A 10,931-nucleotide genomic window follows, 5' to 3' on the forward strand; every position below is an offset into this window, starting at 1 on the left:
ATTAGCATGAAATATTTCAATATGCCTTGGTGATTGAACCATAAATTTTTCCCTTCAGTCTATTACTATATGTTTACCAAATTTTCTTTAATGAGCATGTCTTTTTTTAATGTGGAAAAAGAAAGTTTATTGTAAATAATAATACTTTAACATTCTGGACAATACCTTCTTGATACTAACCTTATTTTATTTTAGAAAAAATATAATAAAATAATTAAAGACTTATTCCTTTCAAGATACAAACTTCCAGTTATAAAATAAATAGGTCATGTGGTAACATATAGCCTGGTGACCATAGTAACACTATATTGTATATCTGGAAGTTGATAAGAGAGTAGATCTTAAAAGTTCTCACCACAAGAAAAAATATAATTTGACAAAAATACCATTTCTTTTTAAATTTCAGAGCGTGCAACTACTTAAAAGCAAATGTCTCTGAATGTATACATCCAAATGGACATGGCCACCTGAAGCAATACTTCTCAAACTTTAATTTGAAAATGAATCATCTGGGAATCTTGTGAAAAATGCAGGTTCTGAATCAGTAGGTCTGGGGTGGGGCTCTGGCTCCCAAGTAATGCGGATGCTGCTGGTCCACGGACCACACTTGGGAGTAGTGAAGACTGAGGGAGAATTATTCTCTAACATCATTACACCTTCTGTTAAAGATTCTAAGTGAGAGAGAGCCAAGTTATCGGGCACATTGGAAAGTTATTTTTTTCTATTTTATGTAGGCCTCCTTACCCATAATAGCATCAACTGGCTTGATGAATTTTACTGTGCTTGAAAAACTTTAGAGCTGATCCCAAAGGATCATCTTCTCTCAAAGAACAAAGATTTGGAATCCCCTAATTCTAATGGTTAGGACTCCGCATGGCAGAGGGCCTGGGTTCGATCCCTGGTTGGGGGACTAATATCCCACAAGCTGAATGGTGTGGAAAAAAAAAAATGCTGCCATCAAGAATATTCTAATAATATGCTACAGCCTCAGAACTCCCATAAGAGTGGGAGGAATTTCAAAGAAGCTTCAAGCAGCAGTAACATCATTAAAAAGAGAACATATTTTTACATAAACAATAATCACTTGGATTTGTAAGTTTGGGAGTATTTGCAAAACACTGATAGTCTAACTTTGTAGTCACTTCTCACCTAGTGCATAGTCCTTGACATTATCATTTTTCCCCCAGTTGTGAATTTCAGGATAGGACACTTGCCTAAACCCCAAGTGCCAAGAAATCTCACAACACTTTTCAAAAGCCTCAAGTTCAGTTGCAGGAATAGGAGATTCAGCGATAAGCCCATCTAATTCCCTAAATCTTCAGCCACAGAAAACATGGAAAGATGGTTTGCTCATTTTAGCAGTTTTCAACCACACAACTCTAACTTTTTAATGTTTAATTACTGGCTTTCCCCTGCCAAGATAAATGTGGCCGCCTGCATCCTGCATATGCCAAGGTCTGTTTCCAGGCTTGCTACATTTCAAACAGCACCTAGACTCTGCTCAGGAAAGGGCTTGGACCTACATAATTTTCAAGCTAATGAAATAGTATAGGCCGCATGAGAAAAATACAAAGGAGAGCAAAGATTCAGAATGCCTAAAATCTTAGAACATCCCTCTCCCCTTTCTAAGATATTTCCTTCTTTCTCATAAGAATATGTTTTTATCATCATATATACTCTCTGGGAACATCATTCTCACCAACAGTCATTAAAATCAATGCATCACAATACCTTTCAAATCTTGGGAGGAAAACTTCTGTTTTCCTTCATATTAACTTTTAAATCTAATAGAAAGAGTTAAAATTTTATTCCACCAGAGTTACTAGATTGGAAAGGAATTGAAGAATACCACGAAAGGTGCATTTTTAAAGACTGATTTGTATTTTTTGAGTTAAATTTCATGAGTCATTCAGGCAAACATTGACAAAAATCAAATGGAAAGAAATTCCAGCATGGTTTGATCACAATGTAAAGTCTTTCCTCACAAAATAAATGAAAGTATCTGACTATGAATTCGTCCACACTCATTTTGCTAAATATAATGCATAATAAAATGTTTGCCTGAGGCAACCAAGTTCTCCAGCCACTCAAAGCCACTTTATACCCACTTCACATTTTGGATTATGTATTTGGTACTTGGGCATTCCTATTTATTTACCTTCCTAAAGAAAAAGCTTCCTTTCATTTGCATATTTAATAGAAACTAAGGACGCACCTACTAACAGAAGCAAACAGCCCTCCACCTGCATCCTGACAAGGTTTGCCAGAATTAAGCACAAGGAAACCACTGCACACTCACCCAGTTCCCTGGCCTCCAGCGCCCCCACTTACCTAGAAAGAGGACTATGCCCAGCACCAGGGTGCCACCAACGAACACGGCCAGGGCGATTCGAGTGCCTCTGTTGGCTGTCTTTCCGATCTCCATGCTGCTCCCTGTTTCTGCCTCCATCGGGAGAGACAGAGAGGCCAGTCAAGAAGAAAGTCGCTTTTTGTGGTTTGGTGGCTGGTCTCAAGAGTCTGTTAGGCGTTGACATCCAAGGTTCTCATGCTCTTCTACTAATGGACAGGTTAAAAAAAAAAATCCCGTCAGGAAATGTCCTCTTGCCACCCTTTCTCAAATAATTCTTCACAAATGAAATGAAACCCAAAATATTGGTTGCTTTGCCTTTCCCCCTGACCAGACAAAACAAACAGTGGTTGCTTTATCTTGGTGCTCTCCCCCAGCAAAGTCCCTCTCAACCGACCGTTTGGCAGGCTCTTCTCTCAGGCGTTCCGAGTGTACATGTTTTACTATGTTGCTGAACAGATGTTTTAGCTATTTAAATGTATAGTCACTTGGGGAGGAAAACACAATTGTCTTTATCAAAACTGGATTCTCGTCAAACTCCCCCAAACCATGATAAGTTAGGTGGCAAGGATTCTTCGGACCCACTTCAAGATCTCAAAGAATCATATAATTCTTTTGCCATAAGCATTCTGCTCGCCTGAATTGTCTTCATCAAAGATATTCTTTCAGCGTGCAAGTCCCCTTTTAAAGCCTTCTAAGAGTTCCGGGGATATCCTGGAGCATTTTATTTTCGGAACTTTGTGTATGACAGCATGTGCCAAAAATCAGAGTCATAGCCCAGTGCGGTGCAAAGTAGCAATTAAGACAACCTACAGAGGCTGATGGTTTGGACTGGAACTTGTTTTTAAGGAAGAAGGAAAAGTACCTCCTTTCTGTGGTGCTAAGAATTGTAAAAAGGTGAATAAGTGTTCAAATTAAGCTTATTAGCAAGCACACAAGATATGGCAAGAGGGTTTTTCCTCGCGTGTTTTGATGAAAAGTACACCCATGTATTTTGCCCTCCAGCCCCACCACTGGTTAGTTCGTTCTTGTGTTTTCATTAAGCCCCAGTCTCAGCAGGTTCCCCAAGATGAACTCAGAGGTTATTGATTTCACTGGAAAGACTGATTAATAACTGGTTCTTTGATTTCTTGGATCATACTAACAATTTAAGTGATAAAAATCTGCTTTCTTCACGGGGCAGGGCAACTGATATTTCAATGTTATTATTATACCTGATTAAGTTTTGCTGGAGGTCATACAACAGTTTGGAGTGGAGCTGAATTCAGCTACATCTGGTAACCAGGAGACTGCTTTTCTTATACAAAACTTCTGCCCACTGCCTTAGGGGTTCATACAAAGGCTCTGCAGACAGTCCTGTAACACCTGTTACCTTACTTTCTGCTCATTGCATGCCCCTCCCCCCAAGCCAGAAAAGCACAAGCTTTTGCCCAAATTATGACATCATGGTATGTTGTAGACATTATGTGCTCATCAACTGGTGGTTTATTTTGGTGTTACCGTTCCAATAACACATCCTAGCAGGCCTTTGACTTTTAGGATGGGATCCTCCCAAGAGTTTTGGGACTTGACTCCATAATGCTTCTTAGACTGCAAGCTCCATGAGATCAGGAATCATATCTGTCAAGTTCAGTGCTGCAGCCCCATCAGCCATAGTCTCTGGCCTGCAACAGTGAAGGGAGAAATACAAGCAATGAAAATTATACCAGTCAGCTCCAGCCACTTACTCTTTAAAAACAGCTTCAGGAACCCCAGACACTAGTGTCTTTCAGCTTCCTGATTCCTTCTAGATGCTCAGATGGTAATAATACTTCACACGGATATAGCAGTTTCATATCACATTTTAATTCCATGGTAAACCTATATATGGGGCTTCCCTGGTGGCTCAGCAATAAAGAATCCACCTGCCAATGCAGGAGACCTGGGTTCATCCCTGGGTTGGGAACATCCCCTAGAGAAGGAAATAGCAACCCACTGTAGTATTCTTGCCTGGAGAATCACATGGACGGAGGAGCCTGGTGGGCTACAGTCCACGGGGTCACAAAGAGTGGGACTGGACTGAGTGACTAAACATTAACAACAAACCTTTATACTTGCTAGCAAAGGTATTTTTCTCTCTGTTTTCCCCCAAGAATGCTGAGGTCCAAGGGCTGGCCTCTGGTGACATAGGGAAAGCTGGAAGCGGAAAGATAGCAAGGGGATCACTACCATCTCCTACGCACAGGTAAGAGGACACACTCAGAAGCACGACACCAGGACCACACCTTCCCTTTCTCCTTCCTTCTAATCTCCTCACACCTTTCCAGGTCCAGGCTGGTGATTGTGAGTTGACAACTGGAAGCCTTGGACTGGCAGTTTCCCCAAAGATGAGGGCAATTGGGACTTAGTCTGAAGCACACCTGTCCATCACATAACCACACGGATTCATTCCTGAACACTTGACTGCTCAGTGAGAAGCCTTTAAACCCAAAAGTAGTTCCATTACTTGTAATAGGAAAATTATGGTGCATGTCATCCCAAATGAAGATATGCAAATATAGATAGAAAAATGTATTAATTAAACAATGAAAATAGGTCTTTTCAAAATGTCGAAAATAAATAGTTCATATAATGTAATGAAGGTTTATTTTACCCACCAAAGGACTAAAGGAAGACATGAGAGTAGGTGGGGATTGGTAGAAGAAAGGGTACAGGTTAATCATTCATCATCAGGTGCATTCATCATTCTGTGCCATTGTCTGCACTAATTTTTCAACCTTTTCAGAGATGATTATTTTGCTCTCAAACTGCACTTAAAAATAAAGTTGTAGCACAGAAAAAAACCTTTAGAGCAAAATAAATTCAAAGCACTCTGTACTCACAAGAGACAAAAGCAGGGATCTGCAAACTAGGGCACAAGGCCCACTGCCTGTTTTTGTAAATAAAGTTTTATTGGAACAAGGTCATGCCCATTTGTCAATGTATCATCTATGATTGCTTTCATGAAATGAAGTCAAAGTTGAGTAGTTTTGTGACACAGATGGTATGTGAGGCTTAGAATACTCTCTGGCCCTTTAAAGTTTACCAGTCCCTGAACTAACTGCTGCCTCTTCACCTCACCTACATGGCACACATAAACAAAGCAAAATTGTCACTGCCCACATTTGACCTGCTTCTGAAAATCATTCTACTTGATATTCTGTAAATACAAGCTGTTGTGTCAAGGAAATTGGCCAATGTGTCTATGCCTGAAATTGTAATATTGAAGTTACAGCATATTGTTTAGTGTGTTTTGAGGTGAAAAGTCAGTATTCTGCTATTAAAAAGAAGAGGGCTTTGTCAAAAAAAATGTATAATTTCTCAATAGCTGTAAAAATCAGTAAAGTAAAAAGTCACTGTGCAAGTGAGTCTATTAATAGTTGGGTCTGTACCAACTCAGTTGTTTCAGATAAGAAGCTCCAAGCGATTTCCCTGGTGGTCCAGTGGCTAAGACTGCGTTCCCAATGCAAGGGGCCATGTTCAAACACTGGTCAGGGAACTAGATCCAGCATGACACAACTAAGACCTGGTGTAGCCAAACAAATATTTTTAAAAATAAAAAGAAGCTCCAAGACTATCAGGAGCCTTAACTGGAATCAATTAATGAACCAACAGAAGTTTCTTGAGCTTTTCTCAGGTGCCTGACCCTCTGCAAGGCCTGTGAGGGAAGACAAAGAAGCTATGCCAGAGATTCCAGACTGGGAAACTGAGCTTGAGCAGGAAAATAAGCAAAACACATGGCAACTCAATTACAGAACACTACAGGCCAGCAGTGTCTAGAGAAGTAGAAATCTCTGAGCAGTAGATGTGTTGGGAAGACTTCCAGGAGGACCTGCAAGACTGGACAGCTTAGGGAAAAAAGGAAGGCTTTCAAATAGGCCAGACCCCACCCCAAGAGGGGACTTGCCTGGGCATTCACATCTCTGCCTGCAGAACTCACAGGTGAGACTGTTTATCCAGAGACATGAATCTGGCAATCTCAGCCCAACCCCAGTGGCCTGGAAGACAACTGGAGGCAAGTCCTTATGCTAGACATGAGTGCATCTGGCCATTACTTGGATGTTCGGGGTCTTCTGTTTCTGGCAGTAAAATCCCACGTGGGCCACAATTTCAGTGAGAGGGAAGGAAATGATTCAAATCCTGAAAAATGTACTCATCCATTCCCTGGAAGGAGGAGGGAGTGAGTGAAGGGAAAAGAGGGAGAGAGAAACACTGAAAACACAGAGCTGGGAGCTGTGGCAGGCTCTGTTATTTGTTGGCAGGTCCATCAGACTATGGAGGGTTCAAGATCCAGGCCTTCCACTAATGAGACTCATTACTTATATTATATCTGATCTGTTACAACCTCTTTCTTAGCTAGGTGTTCTGTCTCCTTTTACAGATGAGGAAACTGAAGTTTGGAGCTAGTAAGTGATTTGCCAAGGTCACAAAGCAGATATTTATCTTAGGGCCTGAGGGGTTTCAAATTCCAACATCTTTACTCTGTGCCATGCTACCTGATAAATTTGTTTATCTACCTCAGGTAATTAGCACAGTTAGGTGTAGCATGTCAAAATGACACTTGAGCTGAGGAAAAGCTATAAACTATGCTTCCTCTAATTCTCTTGTTTAAAAGACATGAGGTTTTATTTCCTTAATAGGAACAGCAGCCATAATTTAATATGGGGGGGAAAAGCTTTTGAGTTGGGGAACAAAAATAACGATACATAAAATATCTCCTGATTTCCTGCTGCTAGTAACTGAACGTTAGGAAAGATATATAAATTTGAAAGGTATCTAGTCATGAATTATACTTGTTTATTTCTGAGCCTAAAGGGGGCTTTTATTCCCTGATTTTCTCACCTCCTGGGCCATACATCTTCTATTTCTTCAGGATGCCTCCACTTTATGGGTATTATCATTGGTCCTTCCAGCAGTTCTAGGATATAGGAATCTTTTCCCAGGTTTTACAGAAAAGGACACTGAAGCTGGCAGAGAATAATATTCCCAAGGTTACCTGGTGGGTAAAGGACAGGGCCCAGTTGGAACTCATATCTACGTGGCTCCTGTTTTGAGAGGTACCCAGGATTCATTCTAAACAGGCATGATAAAATGACAGACACAAAGACAGGCTTCAAAAGAAGAGTATTACAGTTTTCAAGAGGAAGGTGTCAGCTACAAATTGGCGTTTAACAAAAGTATTGCTAACAACTGAACAAAGGCATTTGCCATCTGCATCTACAGAGACTGAACCCCATGCTGCTATACCTGTTGACCTTCAACAATCCCTGAGGGAGTTCAGGGTGGAGTGAGGCACTCTGTGCTCCAGGGAATCTGGTGGGACAGGTCTTCAGAGTTGGATGTTTTTAGGAACAGATTTTATGATCTCAATCCTTGCATCTAGAGAAGCACTAAATCCCTTCATGGTGACATCACATCCTCATGACTAACAAGAAAGCTTTTGTAAAATGAGTGCTTAATGGTACTGAACTCCCCCATCACCAAAATCTTATATATTGACCTTCCCCCACTGCCACTTTGGAGCAGTCTCTTGGAGCTATCTGAGATGCTGCGTCCTGGGCTGCGGTCATCATGTTGCCCCAAATAAAACTTAACTTGCAACTCTCAAGTTGTGCATCTTTTTAGGTTGACAAAGGGACATGGGGAAGCACCAGGGTTGATCGGACAGCAGGAGGGGAGAGGGGAAAGTATGAGCAAAAAGGAAGAAATGGGCGAGCCTGGGTAAGTAACTGAACAGGTTTAGAATGTGAATAATTTCAGCAGGCTCTGGTCTACCAGAGTGGTCTCCAGTTGCCCAGTTCCTAGCCCTGGGGTGATCAGGGCAGGGGGATACGGTCCTGGACACTGCACAAGCCTGATCAAAAGAGGCAGGTGGTGGCATGGGCTCAGGATTGGTTGCTTTGCATTTCAGAGGCAAGGTATGAAGCAAGTCACTCACTATTAGCTAAACCTTCGAGGGGCCACCCCACTGCTTCCAAAAGGCCTGAAGGTGTCAAAAATCATAAAATATAGAAAAGAACAAGATTAATGGCTACAAAACCCATGAGATTTTTTTTCCAGAGCACTCTACTGCATAAAATTTCTATTAAAACGTAGTGACTATTCATCCAACTAGTACTTACCTACTACATCCTCAAATTGACCAGGCCCATCCTGACCCCTCAGTTAGACTACTAGCATCTTTAAATATAGCCAACTGTTCAAGGATAGCTTACTCAGATCTGTTTCTGAAGGCAGGAGGCATATAGAGAAGCAAGGCACGAGAATCTTCTAGAGGGCTAGGCTCTATCCCTAGGGTATCTGATCTAGTAGGTTGGAAATCTGCATTTCTAACAAGCTCCTGCATGCATGCATGCTAAGTTGCCTCAGTCATGTCTGACTCTTTGTGACCCTATGAACTAATGCCCACCAGGCTCTGCTGTCCACGTGATTCACAAGTCAAGAATACTGGAGTGGGTTGCTGTACCCTCCTCCAGGGAACAAGCTCCTAGGTGATGCTACTACTGCTGGTCTGAGGACCACATTTTGAGAACCAGTGGCTTAGAGAAACCACTGAATCTCTTTACAGTGTAGTAAGGTAAACTCAAGAACTAGCAAAACTAAATGTCAAACTTATGTACTGAAACCAAGGATGACATTCAGAATATCTAACAACCAGTATGACATGGCATTCACCAGGGGCTGGGGCCAGTCTCACTGGCCCCTGCTGTGGCAAGCTGTTGCCATTTTGTTAAATGAACAGTTGTGAAGTGGAGCACAGGGTACCGGATGGTGATCCTTTTTCAACAAAAGACCACAAGAGGAAGTACAGGGCACACCACACTGGAAGGTGAAGGCAGAGTGCAGACAAAGAGGTGCGACCTGGGGCACAGGCCTCTCTTAGCGTCCTGGGGTGGAGTGCTTTGGGGTTCCCGAGTAAGGCCAGATGGATCAATTCAAAGCAAAAAGAGGACTGTGGTCAGCTCCACAGGGGTCTTATCTAAGAGTCAACCAAGGGGGCTGAATCTGGGAGCAGGGGAAACAATCACAAGGGCTGCTGTGGGCTGTTCTCTAGGACAGCAGTCCCCAACCTTTCAGGCATCAGGGATGGATTTCGTGGGACACAGTTTTTCCATGGACCAGGGGTGAGGGGATGGTTTTGGGAGGATTCAGCACCCCACTCCAGTACTTTGCCTAGAAAATCCCATGGACAGAGGAGCCTGGTAGGCTGCAGTCCATAGGGTCCCTGAGGGTCGGACACGACTGAGCGACTTCACTTTCACTTTTCACTTAAGGAAATGGCAACCCACTCCAGTGTTCTTGCCTGGAGAATCCCAGGGACGGGGGAGCCTGGTGGCTGCCGTCTATGGGGTTGCATAGAGTCGGACACGACTGAAGCGACTCAGTAGCAGCTGAGCAAGTGCATTACATTGACTGTGCACTTTAATCTAATGCCGCTGCTGATCTGACAGGAGGTACCGGACCATGGCCTGGAGGTGGGGGGACCCCTGATCTAGGACACACACTTGTAAGAGAGGCGAGTTTCAGTTCAAGGTCCCCATAGGCCACTTGGTCAAACAAAATGGATGCCGAGGCAGCAACACCAGGGAATAAGCAGCTTAGAAGGCACGACGTCTAGTTGCTGGATCTCGAGGGTCCCAGGAGCAGGGTGGGGTAGACAAGGCTGCAGGGGGCCCAGAGCTGCAGCCAGCCACAGCAAAGTAAGGAGGGGCTTCAATATTTAACAACAGCTGCAGCCACAAGGTTATGAACCAACTGAATTGCAGTCCTGAGTCAAATTTCAAGTGGACTTTTGATGATACTTAAAACTCTTCAGTGGCTGCCAGTGGCTTTTAGGAAAATGTCAAAACGCTTCATGTGGAGGTCCTACGTGATTGAACCCATGCCATCTTCACTGGACCGACAGCTCCTCATTTTACACCCTACACACCAATCATTCTAAACCTCTTCAAGTTTCCAAACACGCCAAACTTCACCTAGCCTCTGTGTCTTAGAAAAGATTTCTCCTTTTGCCTGGAAAATCATTTCCTCGGGAAACTCAAATTCATCTTCTAAGACTCAGCTCAAACTTTGCCTCCTCAGGAAGTCCTCCTAGACCCCTCTTCCTCTCAAGGTCACAGGCAACCTGTCATATCATTCAGATTCTATTACGATCATCTCTAGAGGAATTCACCACATTAGATGACACGTAAGGTGAATGTAGGCTTCCCAGGAGGCTCAGTGGTAAAGAATCCACCTGCCAAGTGGGAGATGAGTGTTTGATCCCTGGGTCGGGAAGATCCTCTGGAGGAGGAAATGGCAACCCAACTCCAGTATTCTTGCCTGGAGAATTCCATGGGCAGAGGAGCCTGGTGGGCTATAGTCCATAGCGTCACAAAGAGTCAGACATGACTGAGCAACTAAACAACAATAAGGTGAATACAGGCATTTATTATTTATAATACAGGTATTTACAGGTAAATACATCAATTTTAAGAGGGGCTTTTTGCAAGCTTTAATGGCTCTAGAAGTAGGGTGTACCTTACAACTGGTGGTGTGGTGTAAGTTGACAGAGTTTGTCTTTCTT

The 10,931-nt window shown here is 42.8% G+C and overlaps 1 protein-coding gene across 1 annotated transcript in view; it reads right to left on the bottom strand.

The window, feature by feature from the left end:
* The window catches only part of PHEX (phosphate regulating endopeptidase X-linked), a 228,136-nt gene extending 219,103 nt beyond the window's left edge, over window positions 1-9,033 (bottom strand). Inside the window, exon 1 of the mRNA XM_061407917.1 lies at window positions 2,332-9,033. Within this exon, the coding sequence (XP_061263901.1) occupies window positions 2,332-2,449 (118 nt within the window). The 5' untranslated portion in view covers window positions 2,450-9,033. The remainder of the gene's footprint in view (window positions 1-2,331) is intronic.
* Window positions 9,034-10,931: the final 1,898 nt, after the last annotated feature.

The sequence above is a fragment of the Bos javanicus genome, chromosome X (genome assembly GCF_032452875.1).
Source record: "Bos javanicus breed banteng chromosome X, ARS-OSU_banteng_1.0, whole genome shotgun sequence".
NCBI lineage: Eukaryota > Metazoa > Chordata > Mammalia > Artiodactyla > Bovidae > Bos > Bos javanicus.